We start from the raw sequence: 27,683 nt of genomic DNA, 5'->3' as shown, positions 1-27,683 counted from the left end.
CGGGGCCCTGCGGCCCGGTGCCTCCCCGCCTGCCGCTGGAGGGAGCCCGGGGCGGGCGCAGCCCCGCAGCCCCCCCCGCCAAGCGCGATCGCTGCCGCCGCCCCCCCCACCCCGCCGCGCCGCGCGATCGCCGCCGCCGTCCCGGGCCGGGCCGCGCTCCGCCCCTGGCCGCACCGCGCAGGCGCCGCCCGCCCCGCCGGGCCCGCCCCCGCCTTCCGGTCGGCGCCGCGCGGGGATTGGCCGGTTCGAAGGGGCCGGTGGCGGCGGGACGATGGCGGCGGCGGCGGCCGGGCTGTCGCGCGCCCTGGCGGGGTGGCGGTTGCGTGACGTCGGGGCCGGTGCGGGGCGGGGGTCGGGGTCGGGGTCGGGGTGGGGGGGGGCGAGGGGCGCCCGCGGGTGCACCCCGGGGTGTGCGGGGCTCCCCTTCCCCTGGGCGCGGGGTGGCGGGGACGCCCCCGGCACGGGCACGGTGATGACAGCCGGGGGGGCTCCCGTGTGAGCCGGCCAGCGGCGGCCCTCGGGGCCCCGGTGCTCCTGCTCGCTGTGTTCCGTGTTTGGTCGGGGGGAAATGTTGGAGGAACGCGGCGTCTGACGGCGGTGGGCTCTCTTTCAGCGTGGGTGAGCACGGCCTGGGACCTGGACTTCACCGAGGCCGACCCTCTGGATCCCGGGATAGCGGAGGGGATCACGGCGGACGGGCTCGATGCTTTCACCGGGCTCTACCAGTCTCTGTCGCCGTTTGCCGCTGAGGACCGTGAGAACAGAGAGGTAAGGCCCATGGCACCGGGCCACGTCCTGCTCAGCACTGATGCAGGTCCTGTGCTGTGCTGAGCTCTGCTCTGCCTTGACAGTTACAACATAGCCCGAGACTGCACAGAACAATTCCTGTCATGTGTGCCGAATGCTTCAGGGGGAAGCTATTCCCAAGCTTAAAAATAGCTTTATAATTAATGTAATATAATCTAATCTAACGTAACTTAACGTAATATAACATAACAACATAGCATACACTACAACATAATTATTAAAAATCTATACATGTATTTTACATACAGGGGTTTGGTTGCAGTGGCGACTATTAAAATGTTAATAGCAGCTACTGGTAGCAATCTGTGGCATTACAGGACTTCTCACTATTACTTGCTTATTTTGCTTCAGAATATCTGGACCTTGTTTGCTGAAGACAGCTTCTCTCACCATGCTCTCGTGGCCGTGTTGCACCACTTTGTCCAAGCGGGCCAGCATAAAAGAGCTAACGCGCAGCAGAGGGTTTACGCTCTCCACGCGGCTGGGTTGTACTTCTTACTGCTGGAAATCCCAGGTGAGCAAAGGGATGTGGCTCTTTATTGTTGGGTAAAACATCGTTCAGGCAAAATCAGCTTTCTGTCATTTATAAGAATTCCAGGTGGAACAAGTGATGGCTTTTGGACTGTTTGCATCAACTCCCTGAAACCCTTGGGGATCACACTCAGCCATGGTGTTGAGTGCTGAACAGCTGTTACGGTCTGATAGCAGCGTGGTCTCCTGTCATAAAGTGGCTTGATGGTCTCAGTCGGGGTCTGCGTTGTCATGCATCTCCTTAGCAGTTCTATGAGAAGGTCGACAGAGGAGTCTGCACCGTACACAGAGCTGGAACCACACATATCCCCCTGGTTTGACAATAATATGCAGTGAAGGCTGAAGCTTGTTCCTGTTCCTGCTCTGTAGCTGGAGAGGATTTCACCGTGCAGTGCTTTTGGACAGGTTCATTTGTGAAAACAAAAGTATTTGTTTAAAATAACCGTCAGCTGGGGTTTTCTAGCAGGTTGATTCACAGCAGTATCCTTTGGTATTCAAGGCTAAAGTTTTGCTGATCCTTGTTGTGCAGCAGTTACCAGCTAGAAGGGGTCAATCAGCTGGTGATCCTAATGTCATCGCTGATGGCAAGTCATCCTGATGCAGTTTGGCTTTGTTCAAACAATCCTTCCTTCTTCTCCTGAACTCTCTTAGGCTCCCAGGACAATGCCTTTGTCCTGGCCATCTATTTGGCTGCCAAAGCAAATGGAGAGATGGCCAGATGATTTGATGCTCTCTCTGTATTTTGTCTGGAAGATGGCTGATGTTGTCTTTTCTGGGCAGGCAGCGTAGCTAACCAGCTGTTCCATCAAGTGATGTTTGATAAATGTCTTCACACCCTGACAAAAAGTTGGCCTCAAGAACCAGATCTGATGAGGAAAAGAAAGAAGATGCACAGTCAAAGCTCTCAGACCAGTTCAAGAAGAAATAGAAAGAAAGGAAAACCATCCAGGAATGGCAATGTAAGGTGTTTGTTTAATCTCTTCAGATACAAATCTCTATTAATAAGCAAATTGTTGGCAAGCTATTTCACTTCTAGGTCTGTGTGATACTCTTCCTCTTTTTCACCCCTTTTTAATTCTTAACCTTTTATTTAGCAGTTCAGCTGTGCTCTTGATCCTCTACCTATTACTAGGAATTTCGGAGGTCTGATGATTCAACATTAGCTGCAGTTTCCTTCTGACTAATAGAAAAAATACAGCTTCTTTGTCTGTGGCATATTGTTGGAAAGCTCAGTAGCAGAGGGAGATTTATATCAGCTTCTTCAAGAGACCTTTGAGTTAGTATGTGGCCAGCTTGCAAATGGCATCTGTGTTTCCTTTGAGATCAGCCAGTGCTGCGGAACAGGATGGTGCTCTTTCTCTTTTCTGCCAATATAGATGGAAGAGATATTGGAAGAGGAGGAGGAGGAAGAGGATGGTGAAAATGTTTACTTTTCAACGGATGATCTTCTTCAAGTTCGCAACTCAATCTTCCTCCTTCTGAAAAACTTCCTAAGGCTTCTATCTAAGTTCTCCTTAAAAGAAAAACCTCAATGCATGCAGGACTGCCTGAAGGTAATAAGATTCAACTCAAGGAACCTTACATCCCCTAACACAAACTTTTAGTGGATGTGGAGCACTCCGTAGCCACGGGAGTGGCTAAGCTTGGTTTTGTTTCCTTGCAGATCTTTGTTGAAATGACAAACTTTGAGCCAGCAGTACACGAGTTCGAGTTTTCAGCAGCAATGTGAGCAAATAATTCTTCATGTTTATACATGAACAAGTAAAGTGCTCAATGCTTATGTCGTTATTATCCTGTTTATACGAAAATGAAAGCAGTGATGTCTTTCACTGAGGATAATTAGAGTGCGTTCCACCTAGCTAACAGTAAACAGCATTTAGTGAATATTGAATGTTTTCCAGTCAATGAGCACGTTTTGTTGTAATAGTCGTAGTAAATGTTTCTCTGATGAGAGATGAAGACATCTCTTTGCCCTCTTTTGCTTAGGAATGTTAATGAAGCCAAGTACGTCCCTGAGCTGGCCTATCATGGACTGCGATTGCTGTGTTCCCCTCTACACGGTACAGGAGATAAGGTAAAAGCAGGACAAAATCTTTTAAATTCTCACTGCTGTATTGAAAAGGAGTAGTTGTTTCTTTCCTTCTTTGCACGTCGTTTTTGCTTGCATGTATTTTACTTATTACATCAGTTCTTACACTGATGTAATAAGTACACGTTAGTGTACTGTATTACTAACAAGTGTACACATGACACACTGTGTGTGTGTGTGCACGTCTTTGCTGGGTCAAAAGCAAGATGCTTTCTTCCACCCTTATTTCTTTTGACTTGTGTGATGATACATTTCACAGCGATGGAATTCTGTGCTCTAGTGTCTCTTGTGGCAAACGAAAATAGAGGATAGCTACAGCGGCATTAGATCTCTGTGTCCTAAAAAAGAGAATTCCAGGTGACTGCATTTGCCTGGCGTTTTCTCGTGCCCGCCTAGGTGGAGCTCCAGCCCTGCTGGTAGCACACTGTGGCATTGGGCTGTGCAGCAGCGAAGCATGATGGGGAAGTGTTATGCGCAGATGATGGTGAGCGGGGCTGATTCTCATTCAGAGACTGTTCTGTCGTCATGGAACATCCAGCTCTACCAGGAACGTGTCTGCAGCTGTACGTTTTTATTTTGTTAAACTGTCAGGCCCCCTCTGTGATCTCCCACTGATCTGTGTGCTGCTCCTGTGCGTGGGGCTTTTCAGCTTTGGGTGTGACCGTGCTGCTGCGTTTGCGAGTCTCTGTAAACCCCTCTGAACTCGTTCTGAGCTAGCAAGCCAGGGTATTAGCAGCTGTCTAGTCAGGAGAGCCTGGAGCTTAGTACATGCTAACCTGACATATACCTGAGCGTCTGCCCAGCTTTAGCAGCCTTAGACCCGTGTGTTCCAGCCTCCTTGGTTCCTCAGTTCAGCACAGGCTTTCCAGAATTGTTGACATTTGTGGTATGAGGAAGATGCAGTAGCTCCCCTTCTCAAACCTGCCTCATCTTCCCTGACTCTCCTGTTTGACTGCTCGGTGAATGTCAGGATAAGGAGGCATGCTGTGGTTGCAGAAGTGTGGCAGGGAAGAAGCTCCAAGAGTTCAAGTGCAGATGGCAGTGAAAACATGCATTTAGTTTAAGATGTCATATTGTGACAGGCGCTGTTATTTGGACCTAAGTTTGTTTGGTTCAGAATTATTTTATAAACTTGGTCAGAATGTTTAATGGCTTCCAGTTGCTACTGAAGTGAACCTGAAAATAACCTTTTCTTTCCAGATTCTTCGTTGTGTCTTCCAGCGCATCCTCAATGTCATTCTTATGCTGGAAAGTGGTGCGGGTTCCACACGCGCTGTCCTTGCAATCACTTCGGCCGTGATCAGTGCCAGGAATCAGGCTATAAAATTCATCAGGTGAAGTACAGAGCTCTGGCACTACCCTTCGTGGGTGTGTCTGCTCCTTCTTCTGGCATCTTCCCTTCACTGTTCAGTTGATAGACTGGCACTGACCTTGAAGTTGTTTGTGCAAATGAGGTTTAATTAAAATGTCTGTAATGGGAATTTACTGAACTTGCTGGCGGAGGGGAAAGAAGGTGCTGTTTGACAGAGAAGTGGCAGTGAGTGGAAGGGACCTGTCTTCTGTGTTTTGCTTTGTGTCAGTTTTCCAGGTCTTGTGGTTTACTAAAAGAAGATAAAAGATTAATATGGAGCTCATTTCTCCTCAGTTCTTTGTTTTCTCCTGCTTAAAGATACGTTTTGCCTGCGTTTATTATTCCCCCTGTGTGGGTATCCATGTTGCTGGAAAGCATAGTTTGTGCAGAGATCCCCAGACAACATATAGATTGAGAATAAAGAAGCTTTTCATATTGTTCTTCTACTTGTAGAAAGGTATGGGAAGAAATGTTTTCTGCCTGCAAAGCCAGGTTACTGTAGAAAGGAGGCAGGTCTGCTCTCTGACCATATCCTGTTGCACTAGCGCTCGTGATGCTGGAACGTGCACTTTAAAAGTCAGGAATTCCAAAAGGGGTGTCCTTCACTTGATTTTTGCTCTGTTATAAACCCAGCCTTATTAAAATCTGCTTGTTTTCCTTCTGTGCAGTTCTGTAGTAGATGAGCTGAAAGAAGTTGTTTTTCCTGTTCTTCGAATATTACTGCAACATATCTGTACCAAGGTATGTAAGCTTTGTTGCATCTCAAGCTGAAGAGCTCATGTGTGGATACACTGCAGTATCTGTAATAGTCAGGAAATCCATTTTCATGATGTTTTGTAAGGAATGAAATTATTTTAATAATTTGCAAATTTCTTGACAGACTGATTGCGTTTTGTATTGACTTTATTGGAGTTTTCAGACATTTAAAAATAGAGTCACATTTTAGGAAAATACTGAGGGTGAACACTTCCCCCCTCATTCACAACTGATTGTAACCTACTTGTGACCTTTCCAAAATTTGCAGTTGCTTTTGTCACTGTTTTGGTAGAGGAAAATAGGATTATGAGAGCTCTTTGCCTAGCTAACTATCTGAAGACTCCCGTGTAGGAATATTGCCTCTGGGTTTAATCTAAGCTCCACCTTTGCCTTGGGGAATTTGCTGTGTGACTGCGGGTGAGTGCTGAAGTAGTAACCAAGGAAGCTGTGGTTGTTCTCCCAGTCATTGCTGAATGAGACTCTATCGCCTCGTTAAATAAAAAATATTCATCTTAAGCCCTGAAATGCCATTCTGGCTTGTAGAGCAGAGCGTTGAAATATCATACTGTGCAACTGCCCTTGTTTTCCAGGTCCCTGATAAGGCTGATTATCGCACACATGCTGCACAGGCCTTGGTGACTTTGCTGAATAAACTCCCTTGTACAGAGTTTGCTGACTTCATCGCTTGGCTTTATAAATACTCACGCAACACTAAAGTAAGTACATCTCCTTGATGTTCCAGGGTTCAGATACAGCAGTGTTTTGAAGATGAAGGGTCCAATATCAGCACTGAATGGCATTGTTGTTATTGCTGGTACCTAAAAGCGAATAAACTGAGTAGGCAACGCTTGTGTCTTTGCTGACATTAACAGAGCACCTTGTGTGCTTTTTCTTCCAAACAGGTTGCCTACAGAGTGTTTGCTCTTGATGTAGCATTGGCTTTGTTGGATGTGCCAGAGAGGAACGTGGACAGCTCCTTGTCCCTGGATCATCAGAAGTTTCTAAAGCATAAGTTTTTGGTGCAGGTCATGGTGTTTGGCCGGTGTTCAGACAGAGCACCTGTGGTCCGTAGCAAAGCTTTAAGCAGCTTTGCCCACTGTCTCGAAATGAAAGCCACTCCTGCCTTGGAGAGTGTACAGGACTTACTACAAAGCTGTAAGTATTATGGATAAATCAGATAGTGAAAATACTTCTTGAACGTTCTGGGGGATAATTATTGGGAGATAGGAGAACTAGTTGTGAGGAACTTAAAAATCTGCACGTAGTGTCCTTGTGTATTGTGTCATAATGAGAATAGATGAGTCTTGTTACTCATGGAGCCTTATATTTGGAAGGGATTTATTCTCGTATATCAGTTCAAAATAGATTCCTCCATGAGATACCTTTGAAGGATATTTACAGACGACTGAAATTGCTCATTGGGAAAAAAAAAAGTTGATTCTTGCCTGACAGTTGATTAAATCTTGAGTTGCCATTTGCTTCTGCTAAGCTGTTTTGTTCGTGATTGGCATTCTGGACTCCCTCAGGTGTAGTAAAGGCCAGATGGCACAATTCAGAAGTATGCACATAGCATCCTACGGTTAGATTACTTGCCTGAAAAAATTTGGAATGACAGAATATCCGGAATGAAAATACTTCATTTAATTTCTTTTTTTTCTTTCTTTTTGGCAGCCTCTGACCATACAGTCTTGGAAGCAAACACAGACACTGCGAGTTTGATAGTCAGTGCAGAAGGTATAGAGTCATTCTCTTCTAGTAAGTCTCAGGCTTTTCTTGGCATGCCATTTTCTAAAAATATGCATATCTCTAAAACCTAGGGCATGCATGAGGCTCTCTGTTTAATAGTGAACCATCTTGCTGGGTGAACATATGCTTTTTTTGTTCTTAAACTTTTAACTTTTCTTTCAGCTACGTCCAACCACCCACTGAAGACCTTACCAACTTTCAAAACTATTGAGTTGATGGACAGCAGCGATACTGCTGTGCTTGACGGTATGTCAGAATTGAACTAGCCTTTTCAGATAACTTTTCAAAACTTTAATTGAAATTAGACTTTCTGAAGTGTATTCGTTGTCCATTTTTCAAAGAAAGTGGAGAGAGCTTTCTGTAGAGCTGTTAAAAAACCCGTCTGGGTGATGAAGGGGGTGGAAGTGCCGGCCGTAAAGAAATACTCTTTCCACCCCAGTCTGAAAAATACATCTGATCTTGAAATACTGATGTTCCTTTGTACTAATGTGGTGGCAGCACTTTGTTGAAAAACAGGTAACTTATTCTTTCCAAAAAGGATGGTAATTGATGTGGGCTATAATACTTTTAAGTCCATAAATCTAAGAGTAATTAAATCTCTTGCTCCAGTGCACAAAGAACTAATATATTTTTGCAACATACAGCACAGCCCCTTTGACTAGCACTGTTGTGTAGGGAAGAACTCACTTCTCTGCAGCATCAGGTCTTGGCTGGAGTTGAAAGCAAAGTGTGAGGTTAAATGGACTGATGCAGAATGGCAAGCAGCTAGTTCTAATTTGTTGAAAGCATGAAATCAGCATGTAAGTTGGCTTTTGTGGCCACAATGTTCCTTCTTTGCATCTCTTCCATGTAAAAGCTTTTCTTCCCCACCTTCAGGCCTCTACCAGTGTCTTTGCTCTCAGTTCCTGCTGTTCACCTCTCTTGAACTGCTGACAATTCAATTCGCTGCTTGGTTCACCTCCTGCGTTTGTGTCTTTGTTACACGTCTCATGCTGCTCTTCGCATGGGATCTCTCTCCCTATCTCAATGAACCAGGCTCCAATCTCCTCCACTGAAAGCTTGCTTTTAAAACATGTGGCTGATAAATTTCGTTAATCTGCTCTCTCGGATAGAAATGTCCTCCAGGCCACTTAAGGTATTGTGTATTCCCTGTTTAGTTGCAGACTCCTTGTGGCAAAGGATGCCTGGTTTTGTATCTGATACCCAGCTGAGCATACACTTGGCACTTGGCAAAACAAATTAAGAAAAGGATTGGATGAAAAAGGACTGTGTGGAGCTCAGGAGGATAGCTGAAACACAGGGCTCTGCGAGTCAGCCGAGGGGCATTAGCGAAGCTGTCTGGCACACGCTTGCGTTTGGCTTATGCCTGTGCTAATTTTGCACTTCTGTGAAGACCAAACAGCTCATATTTTAGAAGCGAAGTAAATCTTAGCCAAGGATAGTCAGAACGTGCTAAATGCACAAGGGCAAAGATAAGAAGGGTAGGGATAATCTGCAGGGTGAGGTACGTGCTGCAGAATTACCACTGCCCAACAGCATACAGACAATACGTTCCCTTGGTAGTTCTCAGCCATTTAGAACTCAGTTTTTTTGGTTGGTTGGTGGTTTGGGTTTGGTTTTTTTTCTCTTTTCTGTCACTGTGAGTAAAATCAATGTCAATTGGCAAAGTGTGATTATTTTAGTAGATGTGATCACCTTCACAAGAGCTAGGCTATTTTAAGGGCAAAATCTTGCAATAAAAAGGTTCTGTGTTTTTTTGTCAAGCTGTTCTCAGGAGGAAGATGCAATCACAGTTAGCTGCCCATTAAGAAAGCACAGATCAAAGTCCCTTTGCTTCCTTTGGTAAAAATTTATTTTCAAACTGCTTTTGATTAGTTCCCTGTGACTAATCCTATTTCTTAATGGCAACAGAGTGGATCTCCACATGAATCTCCCTAAGTAACAGATCTCCAAATCTGGCATATATTTGGGAAATCTTACTTAATGCTGTAAGAAATCTATCAAACAGCAATAAATAGAAACCTTAAAAGCAATGGTAAAATGCTGGAAATCAGTATTGCCAGGTTGTCAGTAGTCCATCTAAATTATTCCAAAGGTGAGAAATAGTTAATTGTGTGTATTCAGTTGTGTCATTTAATAAACTGTCATCTCGATTATGTATTTTTCCTGAGAACATGAAGAAGTAAGTATGAACATGGCTATGAAAAGTAAAATTTGAGGCATAACATGACATTCAGGAAGGGGAGATGTGTTGTGATTTCCTTGTAGACTCTTGGGTTCTTCTTTGCAGCTGCCTTTCTGCAGTCTCAAGGAATTCAGTCAGTTCATAAGTGGAGTGATTTCTCCTCTGTGAGAGGTGTGGTGGTGTGGGTAATTTCTTTTTATCACGGTTTTGGATAGGAAAAGAAGTCATGGCCATGCTAAGGCTGAGAGCCGGAGATGAGAAAACCAACGTGAGGAAATCTGCTCTCCAGGTACGGTGTTTTTTGCGTGCTTCCCTGTTCTCAGTGATTACCCAGGATGCCTTTACAATAAATAATTAGGCCATAGTGCTGTAGCGAACTGTACGTAACTTTGCCCACCTGTAGCTGCCTGCTATTCCTGCAGAGTGCCTACAGGCCTTAAAAAGGTCTTGCTTGCTAATTCCTGGTAAGTAAATACTGCAAGCATGATGATGGAAAATTTTTCTAGTACTCTTGCTGGCATTCTCTTATTCCGTCATTTAGCAAGAGAGGCTCTTTGCAAATGTCAATAGGCATTTCAATTAAGCGACTTCCTCATAAACTGAAGCATATTAGCTGCTTAGTTTGTTTTGACCTTGTTAACAAAGAGATTAGGTTATACGCAGCCTCTCTCGAGGTGTGCGTTGCTTTGCTTGCTGCTCATTATTTTTGATGCAGTCATTAGCTTTTAAAGAGATATGCTTCAAGGAAAATTTTGTTGTTTTAAAAAATACGTGTTTGCTGTTGACTGCCTTTCTCTGTTGGTCCTCTTCACCCCAACTCTTCCCCCTCAGTTCACACACTGATTGGAGCTTCTCAAGTTAAGGCTTTACAATTGTTTTGTTTTGAGGCTTTTTTGGTTACAAAAAAAAATCCCCTCTTCCTTATTACCAGGTAAAAGACATGGTTCATACATGAGATATAATTTTCAAGGGGAAATGGTGACATTCACTCGATCCAAATGCTGTTATAAAATTGGAATGACTGAAAAGATGCTTTCTGTTTCATTCTCCTTCTCCAGTTGTGCCCAGTACTCACAAATCGTTAATGTGATGTTTCACTCTTAGTGAGATAAATTAATCTCTAGTTGAGGTTGGTAGGGGGTAGATTGTATTTTTGCTTTGCTACCCAAGGCGCAGGGCTGGTATTCCCAACAAAGTTATGCTGGTATTTGACTCCCAGGTTTTTATGAACATCCTGAAGCACAAAGTGATCCCTTGCACGGCAGAAGATTTGTCCACTCTTCAAGATCGTTGCCGGGACCCTGCTGTTTCTGTGCGGAAGCAGGCCCTGCAGTCTATAACAGAGCTCCTTCTGGTGAGAAAAAAGTATCATGGTGCTTGTGCAGACCTGGGATGAGCGAACTGGGGGTTAAAAGAAGGAGGAAACAGACAAATCTGGTACACGTCAGTTGTTCCTTCGGTGAATTTCATCATTTTATGACTGCGTTTTAATTTTTTTTATTACCTTTTGACTTGGAAGTCATGACTCATTCTTATACATCCTTGAGATTTATGTAGGATGATTCCAACTGTTGGGAACATTTATTTTCCTGGCTGTTGATTTAAGTGTCATGGAGAAAATGTTTATGTTGCTGGCCTTCTCAAGTTAAAAAAAAATCTGAATCACTTTACTAAGATGTAATGTGTACATGATGGCACTGCAATATTTTTTGTTCTTTTCTATTTATTCACAAAGGGTTAGTAACTGAGGCTTGGAGCACAGGGTTTATATTGAGCAAAACTCTTTTTTTTCAGTGTTAAATCATCTGCTGTACAGCTTTATTGCGATACTGTTGTAATTATTTATAGGGTTTCAAAACAAAGTGTTACAGTACTTTAGCTGAAGCACTAGGTAGCTTGATCATAGATATGATCTGTGGTGTCAAGGAGATACAAGTTCCCTTGTCCCTTATGCTACCACATCACAGTGCTAGTTAAGCATTATGCTGGGCTTTATTAAAATCTATTTTCAAAGTTAGCAGCTGAATCTGGAGGTTCCTAGGCCTTTACTGATCTTACCTATGCATATAGGATCCTATAATGATTTAAAAATGTTTCTAATACAACGTGTGTTTCTCTCAGTCTCAGCACAACAATGTTCTAGTGCAGAAGGCGTGGTTAAATGGAGTGGTGCCTGTTGTGATGGACACTGAAAGTTCTGTCCAGGAAAAGGCCTTGGATTGCCTTGATCAGCTCTTATTGCAACATATAAAATATTATAATAAATCCAGGAGTGAAGATGGAAAGCAGGCTCTAGCGTGGGATCTCCTTACCCTCTTGACTTCAGAAAGCCAGGAGCTGAAGTAAGTGCATTTTTCCCTTCGTTGTGGGCTCTGATGGCTTTTCTGTAACAACCCTTTGTCCGATGCGTTGGATGTTTTTATGGCCTTTACCACGTTAGCATTCAGGGACAAAATCCACATTTTTTTTTTACTTTCAATCCTGCTAGAATACACAACTTTTCCTTTACAGAAGGAAATTGCCTGTTGACTGGAGGACTAAGATAAGAGTATGAGTTTATACTCTCAGCACTCTCATTCACTGCGTGGCCACAGACCGTTAGGTATCATAGTTTACATATTGTTTAAATGCACGTGCCGTCTGTTGTGCCAGGACACGAAACTAAATTTATTCTGGGTTTTTTTTTAAGCTATTTGAATTATCTGCTTGGAACAGTCAGTATAAGTGCTTATTACTGCTAGAGATGAGGGGCTTGTGTTGCTCTGCCAGTTCCTGGGACAGAGGAGCTGTCGAGCATGGACAGGCTGGCAGTTGGTGAGAAGAGTGTGGTTTTCCTTTGTGTCAAGTATTTTCACTTGCTGTTCTTGTTACCTGTGCCCTGTCCCTGAACTCGAGTGTTCACGTGCAGGAGTGTTGCGTGCTGTTCTTGATGTGTTGATAGCAGCATGAATATTTAAGTCACATGGAGGTGTTCTGATGACAGAAGTAAGAGAGGATATATAAAGGAGAACATCGCCTCTTATTAATGCTGATGTACAATATGTTACTTGTCTTATGACAAATAGAATTATTCTGCCTTTTGCAGAATGCTGTGGGAAGAAGCAGGAGAAATGGGATGACACACAGTATGACAAGGACACAACATTGATTAAAGACAGCTGTATGTTTATTAGTCAACAGGGCATAATAGCTCAGAAATAGAAAACGAGATAGTGGTTGTTCTGCCTTGCCAATGTGTGAAACTGTCAGTGTTCTAATTTGGGCTATTTTAGAACACAGTTTGCAGATTCACAGCACCTTCTTCATGACCTTAGAGTACCTTGCAGCTCGATAAATCTCAGAACTCTTTCAACGTGAAGTAGGTAACTAGGGTTAATTAGAAAAATGAGCAAGTTGTGGTGCCTGAACATTACTGTATCCTGTCCCTTTATGGGTATTAAATAACAGCTGCTAGAAAGTCTTTGTTACAGATTGCTGAAGCTGTATTTTCTTGATGTGTCATGGTATCAGCTGGACCTTCTATCTTACTGACACACAGCACTACATCCATGCTTGTCTGCCAGGTCTGTAGTGCATCACAATTACGAACTGAAAGACTGAAAATATTGCTAGTAAAACACGTAGTAGAAATCCTGATGTATTCTGAGTAGTGGGAATGCCAAGCGATAGCAGCTTTGTTGTGTTGCCCAGTGTATCCTGGACAGGATGTTGGATTTTACTGCCCGTGTTTAAGACCAAGTGTTTTGTTTACTCCTTCTTTAACTTCCTTTTCATTTCTTTCTTCCTTGTAGCCGTTACTTGAACAAAGCTTTTCATATGTGGTCCAGGCAGAGTAAGTTCACCTCCACTTTCATCAATAATGTCATGTCTCATGTGGAAACGGAGCATGCTGTACCGGCTTGGATGTTGCTTGCTAAGGTGGCAGGTTCTTCACCCAAGCTGGATTATTCCAAGATCATTGAATCCTGGGACAGTGTGAGCAGGTATCTGTGTGCTTCGAACACCATCCTCCATTCTGCAGGAAAGAGGTGGGGGGGAAGAGGAACAAAGCAAGTGAGCACTTTCTGTCCTTCCACAGGCAGAGTGCCGTTTGGCTGCTTAGATCACAGTTCTTTATTCAGGCAGTTGGTTCTGCAGCTGGGAGGCAAGTAACGGCCTGCAGATTTGTGCAGTAACCAACTCTTACCTTAAGCTTTTTGAGTTTTCATTTGGTTTGACAGGTCTGCCTTAATAATGCATATCCCAGAAGAAAGGACTTTTGTACTGTGATTTGGTGTTGTTCCTTAGTGGTAATGTTAGTTTGTCTGCTCTACTGTTTTTCAGGCAGCAGAACATGAGTGCTGATACTACAGGACATATACTGTGTGTCATCGGTCATGTTGCAAAGCACCTCCCTAAAAGCACCTGTGAGAGGCTGATTGGTGAGTGGCCCTGAGAAACTGCAGAGGGGGAGGCAGGTTCATACCTTCTTTACAGTTATTTCTTCTCCATAAGCAGTTGATAAGCTTAGAAATGCTCACTTTATGTGTGTGATCTCCTTTTCAGGTAATATCAAGTGCTGGCTGAGGGAGTCTCAGTGTCCCCTGGAGGTGATCAGCCCAGCTGTAGAAACTCTGCAGAAGCTCTGCCATGCGTATGCAGATGTGCCGGAGGAGGCGCAGGTGTGACTTAAAATACATCTTTTAAAATAGCTTGTTTCACACTTAGGAGGGCTGTGTCTTGAAGGCAGCTTCAGTCTCCAGTCTGTTGGTTGATCAGCTCTCTAAACAAAGAGGATCTGACTCCAACAGCAACTTGAGTCTGTTCTGCTTAGCTCTCTTAATTGCTTTACTGCAGTTGTGCTGGAGAAGATCCTGTAGCTAAGGATGGACTTGTAAGAAGCCGTCTTCCTTCAGAAAGACTTCCCCCCCATACACACACCTGGAACACCTTGCATTTGCCTTCTGTCAAAGCTGACAGAATTCCTAAAGGAGACCTGTTGCTGTGCCTTTATGATATCAGCTATTTCTCAGGCTTGGTCCAGTTTGAAGCTATAGATTTATACTATAAGCTCTGATTGTTCTATATCAGAGCTGCTGTATATAGACATATTTTCTAGACCTCTTTCACGGGACCAAACAGGGAGTTAACACATCATCTGCACATTTTTCTGCCCCCATTTGTTTTATGCCATGGCTTTGTTCCAATTCTGCAGTGAGGAGGTGGGCTATCTTTTGCTGGTAAATAGAGATCTCAGCCTGAGCACAGTTGGAAAGAAGCTAAAACTGATGCAGGTCTCTCTTGCTAATGATTTCTCTTTGTGTATGTGTTATATTTCTCTTTCAATATTGATGACAGCTATTTTATAATAGGCATCCCAATGAAGTTTAGTAAATAGTATGCAAAACTGTACACTCTGTGCTTCAGAAGCCAGGGTGGATCGATGGTTTCTCTTCTGAAATTGACAGTCAGAAAATCCTCCCATGTAAGTATAGTCATCACAGTGTGTTGACTCACAACCAAATGCAGATATTCCTGTAGACTGGTCACTTCAGCAGTTCTAACAGCTTAACTGCCATATATATGTATTTAGTTTCTTACATTACCAGTTTTGGATGGTAGAAAAAGAGAAATGATGCTTTGTTTTTGTCACAATCTGGTAGGGGATTAGCTTTTTTTGTTTCCCCTCCACCCCTTGGAATTCACATTGTGTTTTCATTTGAATGGAACTGCATTTTCCAAACAACATTTAAAAATTCATCCGGACAACCTCAAATGCGTTGGATATATGTGGAACAGTCACCTAAATCCTTTTTGTTTAAATCTGTGTGATTTCTATAATGAAGTAAACTTAGGCCTGTGGATCATTAAAAGCCAGATTCTCCAAGGTGTTTTGACACTTACACACATCCTTTGATGTGCAGGAAGAATTTTAAAGCTCTAAGGCACTGTCTGATTGACTTCAATAGGACCTAGATTATTAAAAGCATATAAGGACTTTGAGATTAGAGATTCATGTGTAGACAGATATTACAGCTACATTTTGTTTAATTAATAAATTGCTGAATTAATTTTGTTTAATCATGGAACAGGAGCTGCTCAACCAGGTGTGTGGAGATTTAGTATCCACCTGTGAAAGCTATGTTTCCAACATAGTCCTCAAAGAGGACGGAGCAGAGCAGCTGCAAGAAGATCTCTTGGTAAGTTTGGTTCCCCTTCACAGGTGGGTCAAAGGATGTAGATGTACTTGAGATTGGTGTTCCTTAAAGTCAGCCAATAACTGTGCTATGTAGGAAAATACTGATGTGCACGCCTTGTGTATAAGCTCGTAATGAAATCTGGTATTGATGGGCCTGGGAGCGTACAACAGTTTTACACATCAGCGGTTGCTTTAAGGATATGATAACCCATGTATTTTTAATAAAATTGTATGTTTTTTCTTTGCTTTTCCACTCCTACTTCTTAGGTTAACTGTTTGGGAAATAAGTCTAGAAAATGTGTTAGAATGCTTTGAGGAGTATTTCAATATTATTAGTACATGAGGGGGGTTATAGCATATTAAAAACACACACACCCCATTTCAAAGCTTCAGAGTTTCAAAGCTTCAAAGTTTCAAAGCTTCACCTTCTGTTCTCTAGCCACTGTCTTCCTGAACGGACTGAGGGAATTTTAAGTTGGTTTTGGAGACGTACCCTACTGACTCCTGCTGACTTAATTTGCAGCTCAGCCGTTGCCTTTTGACTGCAGTGTGGCTTTTTCTCTGTAGGTGAGACACCTCTTCATCTTGGGGGAGGCTGCACAGCTGTGTCCAGCCAAAGTGGAGAAACGCATCTTTCTTTTGATTCAGTCCATTCTCGCTTCTTCTGTCAACGAGGACCAATGTGAGGCTCTCTCCTTACTGCCTTTAATTTTGAATTTACAGAAAACACTGTTTACCAAAAAAGCATGTTTTCACACCTGCCCTGTTCTTTGCTAGTGTCTAGTTCTCCAGATGGTGAGGAAATTCCAGCATCTCAACCACTGTCCCAGTTCAGAGGATCAGCCATGCCTCCTGTGGTCAGAGCTCATGCATTCATTACTCTAGGTAAGTGCCATCCTGCAGCAGAAGCGTGCCCTCATGTATCCAGCTCTCACCCTTTCTGGTTAAAGCTCTGCCCAAAAGCTGTTTCAGTTGTAATGGATAGCCCCAGTGCTCAGTGTTTGCATTGCCTCAGCTTGTAGCTTTTAGCAATGCAAATATCCATGGTAACAAGTTGCACAGACCATAAAAGTACTGCCATCTATGTGACTGCTTCTCAAGGTGGTTAATGCATTAATAGTGATTAATAATTAGCAACATCCTTCAGAATTGTACTGTCCTTGTACTCAGACTTGGTTGCTGTCTGGCTGAAGGATCATCTTATGTGTAGTGAAGAAAACTTGGTGCTTTTTGTGCAGTTTAGAGCAGAATGACTGCACATAGTTACTTGTTCTCCTCAGCATGAACGAAGAGCTGCTTTGTGGTAGAAGCCTGGTCAAATCTGCATCTCCAATATTATGGAGAGTACTGAGTGAAGTTTGGCTTTGTAGTACCTCTGTGGTTAGGAACAAGCATCTTGTCTTGCAGATAGATAGTATTATTCTTTCCTTAACTGCTTTGGGAAGCTGAATACTTTTGTACAGAGCTTAGAAACAGTTAGGGAGAAGTCATGTTAGAATGCAGGCTGGTTTATTTTAAGTTGGTTTAGTGATGCTCTTAGAGGTGGGTGTCTCCCTGCTTATGCCTATGACAGCTGGGGCTGTTCTTTTTAGCTGCTTTGAATAATACCCTGTACGCAGAAATAGTTCGCTGTGAAGGAGGGAATTTGGCATAGAGACCCACACTTTAGGTCTAAGAGGAGTTTGGAAGAACTCCTTGAAGTATCATTTATTTGAGAGATCGTGCAGATTGCTCATCAAGTATCAGCATGTGTTTCTTGTTTATTCCCCTGTTTACTTCCTGATTCCTTTCTTGGCTCATATTGGACTCAAAGGAGGCAGTAAACTGGGCTGTGGTGGTTAAGAAGAAGAATGTATTCACAGCACTGACAGTCTCATCCCTGTTTCATAGGTAAATTGTGTTTACAGCATGAGGATCTGGCAAAGAAATGCATTGCAGCCTTAGCTCGAGAGCTGGAGGTGTCACATGATGTGGCTGTTCGCAATAACGTTGTCATCGTTATGTGTGATCTGTGTATCCGCTACACGTCCATGGTGGACAGATACATCCCCAACATCTCGCTGTGTCTGAAGGACCCAAATCCCTTCATCCGTAAGCAGACGCTGATCCTGCTCACCAACCTGCTGCAGGTAAGTAGAGGTGCTAAGCAGGTGTCTGACAACCCGCTTCAAGGACCTCTGTTGTGCTGAGTACCGGCAACTTGACGAGTGGGTGTATTGCTTGTGCCTTGATTAATCTACGCTAAATCAAGACAACTTTAAATGGTGTAGTTTGTTACTGCTTTTTTTTCTTGTTGTTAGCTAGGCAGAAATCATATCGAGGACACTTAACACAGTTGGATAATGAGATTATTTTTAGTCAATGGTTACTTCTTTTCTTGTCTTCTCTTTGTTTCTTTGAGTTCCCTCACATTACACTCCTATATGAGTGTATATAACAATCATCACAGCACCTTTTCTCCTGCTGTTTCTGCTTATTGTTCTAAAGACGTAAACGTTGAGAGGCTCAAGATGTTTACCCTCCCCATGTTCATGTGAAGCCAACCAAGGCAGATTTGGAGTGCGTTTGGCACTGACAACAGTGTTGAAGAGCATCTGTGCCTTGGCATGCGAGAACAGATTTTTCATAATTCTACTTTTTTATTGATAGCTGTGGTAAACCTAGGTGCTTGCCGCTGTGGCATTTATGCTGTTTAAAGCATCCTCCAAAACATTGTCATCTGGGGGTTTATTTTGTCTACTGAAGTTGTATAGCTTGCTCATTTGCCTGATGTACATTCTGCTCGGCTCCATCAGACATTGTCCTGACTACAGTCTGAAGGTTCACACTAGGTTTTTCCTGATTTAGGTTGATAATTTATTGTCTGCCGATTTCTTACAGGAGGAGTTTGTGAAATGGAAAGACTGTCTCTTCTTCCGTTTTGTCAGTGTCTTGGTGGATCCAAATCCAGATGTTGCCAGGTAAAATACTCATCTGTAAAACAAAGACGGAGTTGAAGGTCAGAGATGTACTTAAAACCAGTCTCAGTCTTGCACCTTCAGCATATGAAGAAAAATTGCAGTGAGAGAGCAGATGATTCTCCCATTAACCTCTGCATTTCTACAGTTGTTCATGCTTTAGGGTCTGCAGTGGTAGCAAAGGAGTGGGGAGCCTCTTTCCAAGTCATTTGAAGGTCCCAAAGTAGCAAGCTGTGTGTTCTTGGCTGTCCTCAAAACATGTGGCCCTGCTCTGTTTTTGACTCCCTTATCCAGAAAAAAGGAGCTTTTGAAACAAGCCTTTATGAAATCTTCCCCATGGTTTTCTAACAGGCTCTGTCTTGAGCGCTGGCTTTGCTTTAGGAATAGGATTAAATATTCTTTTTTTTTTTTTTATATAGCATGCCTTGTCTTTTTAAGCCTTCTACCACATTTTTTAATATTTTGACATGTAAGAGGAATTATGCACACTGGCTTTAAGGGCATGTTTATGAAGTTCTTGTAGGTTTCAAAGTCTGAAGCTGCTCCGTTATGTGAGAAATAAGAGTGGGGAAGGTTTCTGTAAGGGTGGTAGATCGCGTGGGGTTGCTGGATGCAGAGGAGGCTTGGACACCTTGCTACTTGCTTGAAACAATCCATCTGAAGATTGGTGTTTCCAGGGCCATCAGCCTATCATTGCTTACTAGTGCACACTCACACTTTCTTTTCTTTTCGGTGAGTTTTTAATATGTAAAAATGTCTTTCCAGTAGATGGTGACATTGCAACGTCATGTTCCTAGAGCTTTAGCTAGAGGCTCTTTGGGAGCCTTTTTCTTTGCATCTGCATTCAGTGACTGCATCCAGACAAAAACACGTTCTTCAGGTCCGGGATTGACTTGCAGCTCTTGCAGGACTTTTGGTGATTAACTTTTTGCAAAGTACTGTAAGTGTCTCAGCCACAATGAAACTTAAGTTATTTAAATAATGAAAGTGTTGTGCCTGGATTCAAGTTCAAATTTATTTGTCTGTTTACTTTAATGGCAAAAAAATGAAGTATTGTGCATGCTGAAAACATCTGTCTCTTTCTGGATGAAAAAAGGCTTAAAGTCAATAACTGATATTCTTATTCAAGCCCAGATGGAGCTGGGCAAGAATTAAATGTGGTATTGAGGGAGACTTGGCAGAGGAAAACCATCCTGCTTTACAGCTTGTGAACCCTACACTGTGTTTCAGGGGTGGCTTTCAGAAGCTACCTGATGATAAGTTCATTCTTTTCTTCCTTTCCAGGTTTGGAGAGTTCTGCCTGGTGCATCTCTTGCTCAAGAGGAATCCAGTGATGTTCTCCCAGCACTTCATTGAGTGCATCTTCCATTTCAATAGCTACGAGAAACACGAGAAGTACAACAGGTTCCCCCAGAGCGTGCGGTCAGTTGAGCACATTTGTATCTCCTTATTGCAGGCAGCTTTTGGTTGCAGCAAAGTGCTCATGGCACTTTATAATTATGTATGCAGTAGGGGGGGAAACAGCTAGGGGAAACAGTGTTAAATTAAGAGTGTCCTGCCTTCCCCATGACACTTCTGGGACATGTCTGCATTGCTGCATGTAATTTGTGGGAGTGTCATATCCTAACAGGTTTCTGCGTCTTGAAAGTGACACTCAAATATTCCTGGCTGATTTAAAGCCTTATTATTTCTGTGAGTTCGCATAATGTGATTTGGCCTTTGCAAAATGTCTTGCTCTGCCACAGGGCGAAGAATCTCTTCTCTCTGAAGGGAAAAGATAACAAAGAAAAAAGGATGCGTATCTACAAGTTCCTACTAGACCACTTTACAGACGAGCAGAGGTTCAATATCACAACAAAGATCAGCCACAGCATCCTAGGTAAGGGTCTGTCTGTAAAAATCCAGCAAACGAAGAGCTGGTGTCTATATAAAGCCATCAGGCTCTCAGTCAAGCCGTGTTATCTTCCAGTCTTCACTGGCACTGCTGTTTCCAGTAAAATACCTCTTACTTCTTCCCTGTGTGTTCCAGCATGCTTTGTGGATAAGGTCCTTCCATTGGACCTGGAAGCCAGTGAGCTGCTCTCGGATACGTTTGCAGTCCTTAGCTGCAAAGAAATCAAGCTATCAACTATGAGATCAAAACCCGATGAAGACGTTCAGCCTGATGAAGATGAAATGGCAATGGCCAATGCTGTCATGCAGGTGGCACAAAAAAAGCTCATCTCGCAGGTGAGCGGCACTTGATCTGGTGTGGGAAGAGGGCTGGCCACCATACTGGGAGGAGTTTTATTTTTCTGTGACGGAGGAACTTGTGCGAAAATTATCCAAGTAACAGTGATGCCAATGATGGACTGTGCCTGGAGGCTGTTATTCAGGCTCTGTTGTAGGCTCACTCTGATCTGAGGGCACCCGTGGATGCACGGTGTGTTGTAAAAACGAAACGTTAAGGCTAAATTTCTGAAGGATGCTTGTACTTGAGTGGTCAGTTGGAGCGATCAGAAATGCATTTCCTCTGAAGCCAGTGAAGCTGTGCTAGGCTCAGTTTGTTCCAGAGATCTCTTACTGGTAAAACATTTGAGTGTAACAGTGTTTTATGGTGCACCTTTTGGCAATTTACCTTCAACGTGAGAACTGACTGAATTAGTGATGTATCTTAAAAGATTCCACTTAGGTTAAAAGCCTGTGTACATGCGTGCAGCATAAGAGCAGCCTTAATTGCGGTAGTTCCCGTGCTGTGGAGTGATAACTCCTCTCACTTCGGCCATGCATCTAACCACAGTGGCTTCTCCGTTATTGCATCGTGTAACTGTTCATGCCTTGTTCAAACAAAGGTTCAAAAGAAGAACTTTGTAGAAAATATCATCCCAATAATCACGTCTCTGAAGTCTTTGATGGAGCAGAAGAGGATCCCAGCTCTTAGGGACCTCATGAACTACCTACGGGTAAGGGAAAGTGTTTTCTTGGGTTTTTTTTTCCTTCTCTTGAGTTAATGTGCTAGATGTGCAACCAGTAATGGAACGAACAGCCTTCTTAGAAGGAAATTTAGAAGGCATACGATATTGTGACACTGCCACTGTGTTAAATAATGTGGGAAGTGGAGGGATTTTAGATAAGGATCTCACAGTGTGTTACGTGTGAGCCTCCTTGGTGGAATGTGGGCAGAACGCTCGAGTGCTGGAAAGCTTTGTCATGTTCTGAAGTACAAATTGGAATCGAAACTCTTAGTCTGTTAAAAACACCTCTGCTCTACCAACTGGTATTTCCTTCTGCACTTAAGCAGCTGTGATCTGAATGGAGACATGAATCAGTAGTCAGGAGAGATTTCTGAAAAGAGTTTAAACATTCCTTATTGCTCCAGGAAATGATGCAAGATTACCGAAATGAAATCAAAGACTTCTTTGCTGTGGACAAGCAGCTGGCAGCCGAGCTGGAGTACGACATGAAGAAATACGAAGAGCAGCTGGCCAGGGAGAAGGAGTCAGACCAGGAGCAGGTCTCGGCAGCGCAGGCAGAGGTTGTTGGTGCCATTAACTCTGTACACTTACTCTTTGCTAAAGTTTGTGTACGCGTAACACCGAGACCCTGTATGTCTGTGGACCTTGTTACAGCACTTCTAACAGAATGGTTATGTAATGTTCTCATACCTCCTCACATTTGGTGACAGAAGCTTTGGTTTCAGAGTCATTTAATACTCTTAGAACGACAACAAACAACACACGTTAGCCAAAGAGGAGCAGCAAACAATTAATGTAAATAGAATTCAATTTAAAGGGAAAACCAAGTCTGATTTGCCACTGGCTGTGCTTACATGTTGTATTGCTCTCTGTTCCCAGAGTGAGAAAGATGATAAACAGGTGAAAAAGAAAAGGGTTCATTTTGTCTGACTTTAGGTGTATGCAGAGTGGAAATTTAGGTCTGTTCTAGTCATGCAGATCCTCTTTTAAAGTCAAAGTAAAGAAATACGTATGTGCTTGGGTCAACTGTCCTGAACTATTTTAGATACCTACCTTAAGACGAGATGATTTCTACCCTGGAAGTACCTTTCTCTCTTTGCTGACTTTAAGAGAGCACCTATATAAAGACCTCTAAACTAGGACATATGTATCCCATCAAAACTTCCTATTTGCTTCTTGTTAAAATTTTGGCCAGTGAATTCTTTCTCCCTAGCACCCCTTTACATCCATCACACAAAGGGCAGTTTTTAATCACACGGCATGTAGGTCTGAGTGTCTTGTGGTTTTCTACACTTGTGTCTATTGTTAGATGTATGAACTTTTCTCGTGTTTTCTGTAGCAACCTCCATCTTTGGAGACAGCTGTACCTTCTGGTGGATGGAATAATAATGCTCAGTCTCCTGCAAGTGGGAGACAGTCCTCGCCACCTGGATCAAGTCCTTCCTCTGTGCCTTCTCAGTTTACGACACCTAATGCTGATGTTCTGAAACAGCCGCTACTCGGTCGCAGGTATAACTTTCTGTTTATATTACTGGTTATGATATTCTACAGGGCTGTTGCTTTGCTTGTCCACTCCTTACTAAGTGGTATGAAGCTCACCAGTGTGGCAGCATAATCTTCTCCGTTACATTTGGTGTTTAAGATCACAAAGGACTCGGAGGGGACAGGTCTCTCTCCTCATTACATGCATCTCATCTGGGCTTGCAGAAGGAGATCACTTCACTGTTCCTGTCATGTTTTTTACCAGCAGGCCAGCATCCTTGAGCACGCTTGCGATCCTGAACTCTGCCAGGAAAGCGATGGAAGCCAAAAGCAAGCACCGCAGCAAGAGTGTTGGAGGAAGTTTATCGTCTGTATCACCTCCATCAAGCACGGCTGGCAGCAAGCAAGGTAGGGAGCTTCCTGCAAACTGATCTGGCATTGGATTAGACCTAGTTGACACAGCCTGATTGTGAGACCCTTGAGGTCTCTGAGTGAATACATTTCTATTCTTAATTATTTCCTTGTTATTTCTAGTATCCTTTCAAAGCCTGAATCAACAGTCTACCGGAGAAAATGTTTGTGTGGTGGGCCGCGCAATCAGCACGCCAGAACGTAAGTACAACCCAAAGGAACCCTTTCCAAATTGGGCTGAGCACTCATCCTCTGCGAGAGGTAGCAATGCATGGCTCCCCTAAAGGGCAGGGAAAATCAGTCATTGATAGCTATAGATTTTGTATTTATCTAAATGGTTGTAGTAAATAAGAACAGTTCTGAAACTGAACGTCTCATATGAATGATGTACATAGGAAAGGACAGTCCATACGCTCTCCATTTACATATCACAGGGTATTATAGTATTGAGTCAGTGCAGGAGAGCATTTATTTTGGGCTGCCAAAATAATAGAGCTACTGCCCTTTTTTCCTTCAGCAACTCTGGGGTGCCGAGGAGGCACGTTGCCGTGGTTCCTTAAGAGCATGCATTGCCCGAAGTGTGCAAGATTCTGTTGCATTGTGACACTTGCTCTCCTTAACTCTGGAAGCACAGCTTAGCATTTTTAGACTGAATTACAGAACCCTGCTGTGGAGGGAAATACTCAAGGTCTGGTTCTATTCAGCTCTAAGATAGGGGGTTCCTGTTGTGCAAGCAAAGGATCTCAGGTGAGCGACAACCTGCTTCTAGAGCAGGCAGTGAGCTGTGACAATTGCAAGAGAACATGGAGATCTGCTCAAGTGGGATTAATAACCTGGACAGTCACTTCTGAGTGTGTGTTTGTGTGTTCTACCCTAAGAAAGAGCTGAACTGAGCATGGGAGAAGGGATGGCTTGTTTTTTTTACTCTGCTGTGGAAATTAAAGTAAAAATACACAGAGAGGAATCTAACACACAAATTGTGAGAGTCTGCTGTGCTTATGTCCACTGCAGCTGAACTGCTGTCTCACAGAACCTGACCTTTGAAAGTTAGGCTTTACTGGAATGCTTTCTGACAGCCCCGCAGCATTCTGCAGTGTCGCTTTCTGCAGTTATATTGAAACACAAATGGAGCTGAGTTCCAGCAGTAGATTCCCTTCCCTTATGTCAATTTGCTGCTGAACTCCTTTAGGGCATCTCCGTTGTAGTGTGAATTGTGAGTGTGATGAACACCCTCACGCACTCTGGCGAGAGCTCCGGAGCAGAGGTGAGTGTCTGACAGGTCATCTCTCATTAGGCAGTTGTGAACTGTTGGAGGGAGTGTTGATTTTCCAGAAGCAGAGCTGTCTGACTGCCCTCTTGCCTGTATCTGTGCAAACACCTGCCCTGTGTGCACACAGGAGAGCAAACGACACGTAGCAGTAAGGCAGTCAGCTGTGCAGCAGCCTGCAAATACCTGACATCCGCGAGCAGGCAGGAGCAAACCAGCGGCAGCGATGTGCATCCACTGGAAAATCTGACCCTTCTCTTCCCTCTATGCTCCACTGTTCGGCTGGATTTGTCTGCCTCAATGTTTCTCTTTGCTGCCTGAGCAACAAGCAACGATCTTTGTGCAAAAAAAAAAAAAATTGAGGGCATGTTTTTAGAGAGCAGAAATCTTTAAGCGCCATATCTCTGTCTGGAAGCTTGCATGGCTGTTTCTCTTAAGCACCATATGGTGAAAAAGGAGGAAGAATGTTAATCTGCAGCGGTACTAGGGCTGAATTGCTACTTTGCTTCGAGGCAGCACGTGTCCTTCAGCGGGGAGACAAACTGTGCAGAGCAGTACCATCACTTCAGTTAGCGTGTGTTGAGCCATCTGCGTGGTGGCGCTGGGTCTTGCAGGCTGGTAGACAATGAAAATAAACCTTTTTTATTTCTCTGGTATATCATTCTAAAAGTTGGAGATGCAGTTCTTTGTAAACCATTTTGTACTTGAGAAGTGAAGAACAGCTGTCTCTCCTCTTTGCCTTAGTCAACTGTTCTGGCTGTCACTCTCTCCCCTGCTGCCTTTGGATCTCCTTCTCAACTCCTGCTCGTTACTTTGAGAATGGCTTAGTGGGTCTGGGCAAGTGTGGATTGCTTCACTGTGCTACATAAACACATGGTGTGAAGGTACCACCTTTGACTGCATGGGAAGCCCTGCTTGATGACAGTTCTTTACCATTTCCTTCCTTCCTTTCACATAAACTTCTCATTAACCAAGGTAAATTGTTATGGCGCACACTGCACAAAGCCAGGGCGCTTGCAGGTCAGTCTTGAGAGAGGCAGAGGCCAGCTAAGGCCGATAGATCAAGTTGGATTTCCACTACAAGCTTCAGTGGTTCCCTTCCAGGGCAGGGAAGGAGGTAAAGAGCAAGCCCAGTTAGCCTGTAGAGAGAAGTCCTTTTAGCAGAGTTTCCAACTCCTGCTCTATAAAGCACTTTCTACCTTAATTCCTTATGAAAGGTTCTGGGAAACATGAGCATAAAACAGAGCGTTGAGTAAAGTAAAATCTGAATATTGTGACATCTCTCCTGAGATAAATGACAGGAAAGAGACAGCTGACAACTATGGCCTATTCAGGCAAGCTAAATTCTGCCTAGCTTCCTTGTCAAGTGATTCCTCTTGTCTGGCTGCAGGCAGTTCCTCACGGAACGGCTGTTCAGGTCCTGCGTCAGCCTTCAGGGGCCCCGTATTCTGCCTTGATTAGGCAAAGAACTGCTCTGAATCTAACGTGTTGTGAAAGATGGCAAAGGTGTGGCTCTCCCACCTAGGTGGGACAAGGAGGTGTGTGGCTGAGGTCCCATATTTAAATTAATTTCCTCCACGTACAAGGCAGGTGGTAAGTCTGGAGTATGAGGCTGACGGGCACAGCTGGCCCGTGAGATTCAGCACACAGTTTTGAGGCTGGATGGGAGACACTGAGAGCTGCTGGGCTGGAAAAGAGAGATGTGTACGTGCTTGCAATTAACTGGATATCCTTACTCTAGGACACTTAAGTGTTCTACTACAGCACGCATTGCCCTCTGGCTGTGTCACAAGCTGACTGCTAATATGTGCTTTTTCTTTCAGAGAGCATTAATGAATTGACTTTCGGTGCTGGGGTCAGTTACATCAGCTTGACACACACACCTGGTTCAGCTCCAGGCAAGTTATCTTTGTGATTCTAACTTGAGGAGGGGGGAGAAACCCGCAAATGATCAAATCTGTGGCATTTTTTAAAATATGAAAATATATGCATTATTTGCAGAGAAGAAAGAGGCTGAGGACGAGCCAAGAGATATTATCTGTTTGACATCACCAGAGAAACCGTAAGTTCAGTGCAGGTCTGAAACAGCAATCACAGTGAGAAAGACTGGTAAAGTGCTTTAAAATAAACGGTCTTTCTGCTTCCTTGTTCTAGCCCGTCCCTGCCACAGGAGTGGAAAGTAGAATCCCCAGCAAGGAGAAAAAGCAGCCAACGTGTCCCTCTGAGGCGGTCCCAGCGGAGAACTCCCCTGAAACCAGACAACTGATCCTTTCATTGAACTTTTGTACAGAATCATCATGTTGCCTGAAACCTGTCCCTTTTCCTCTCTAATTAGAATTGTCCTTCCTTCCCATTCTATTGTTATTTTTTACATGAAAATGTCCAGAATATGGGCATACAAAGCCTGCATGAACACACGTATGTATTATAAGCTGCTGCTGTTGACGGAGCTCGCTGGAGTGCTGAAAGCTGCAGTATAAAGGGAGGCTTGCTCTTCACTCACAGGATGTATAATTTGTCCATTTGGAAAAGTAAGAGCAAAATATTGCCTGGAGCTTAGCAATAAATGCATTTATCACAGCTTGCCGGGAAGTTGAGTGGCTCAGCTTATTCACTCGATCCCTCATTGTCCCTCTTGGTTATATACTAGAGTTGCTTTAATTTGAACAAAGGTAAAACAGCTTGTCGCTGCCGCACCCCTAAATCTGGTAATTGCACGCTACATCACCTCTTATTTGTTGTGCAAACTCCTGTGTGTGTGAACAGCCTTAATGCTCTTTTATATGGAATATTTCCATTCTTGAACTATGTTATTTCCAACTATTAACATTTTATGAAAATAAATGGTTACAGAATTAATTCCGCCCACGGCTTCTCCCCTCTTCTTGATCTGACAGAGAAATTATTTTTTTCTATGGATTTCCACAGCCTCTAAGTCTCTTCTACTACATCGCTGGTATCTTAGGCAC

The 27,683-nt window shown here is 43.6% G+C and overlaps 1 protein-coding gene across 1 annotated transcript; it reads left to right on the top strand.

Moving 5' to 3' along the window:
- Positions 1-264: 264 nt before the first annotated feature.
- On the top strand, positions 265-27,453 carry NCAPD3 (non-SMC condensin II complex subunit D3). The gene is made up of 35 exons (XM_068418274.1): positions 265-338; positions 614-768; positions 1,159-1,321; positions 2,119-2,297; positions 2,715-2,891; positions 3,002-3,063; positions 3,325-3,412; positions 4,628-4,761; positions 5,447-5,519; positions 6,125-6,250; positions 6,437-6,689; positions 7,206-7,268; positions 7,443-7,526; positions 9,681-9,754; positions 10,685-10,819; positions 11,587-11,807; positions 13,257-13,448; positions 13,789-13,886; positions 14,011-14,126; positions 15,537-15,644; positions 16,211-16,325; positions 16,421-16,528; positions 17,534-17,772; positions 18,524-18,603; positions 19,885-20,022; positions 20,346-20,479; positions 20,630-20,829; positions 21,432-21,542; positions 21,959-22,114; positions 22,894-23,063; positions 23,305-23,444; positions 23,571-23,648; positions 26,538-26,612; positions 26,716-26,776; positions 26,869-27,453. The coding sequence occupies exons 1-35, from the start codon at positions 272-274 to the stop codon at positions 26,978-26,980; spliced, it is 4,485 nt and encodes a 1,494-aa protein (XP_068274375.1). The 5' UTR covers positions 265-271; the 3' UTR covers positions 26,981-27,453.
- Positions 27,454-27,683: the final 230 nt, after the last annotated feature.

This window comes from Nyctibius grandis, chromosome 25 (genome assembly GCF_013368605.1).
Source record: "Nyctibius grandis isolate bNycGra1 chromosome 25, bNycGra1.pri, whole genome shotgun sequence".
Lineage (NCBI taxonomy): Eukaryota > Metazoa > Chordata > Aves > Nyctibiiformes > Nyctibiidae > Nyctibius > Nyctibius grandis.
The sequence above is the reverse complement of the archived record's forward strand: the minus strand, read 5'-3'. Positions and strand labels throughout refer to the sequence as shown.

What these genes read in the sequence shown, in the direction of transcription:
- NCAPD3 (XM_068418274.1), top strand. Translation starts at nt 272, where the DNA reads ATGGCGGCGGCGGCGGCCGGGCTGTCGCGCGCCCTGGCGGGGTGGCGG. An exon ending in CTATAACAGAGCTCCTTCTG is followed by an intron (nt 10,820 to 11,586) that starts GTGAGAAAAAAG and finishes TGTTTCTCTCAG; the next exon opens with TCTCAGCACAACAATGTTCT. An exon ending in TCATGCATTCATTACTCTAG is followed by an intron (nt 16,529 to 17,533) that starts GTAAGTGCCATC and finishes CCTGTTTCATAG; the next exon opens with GTAAATTGTGTTTACAGCAT.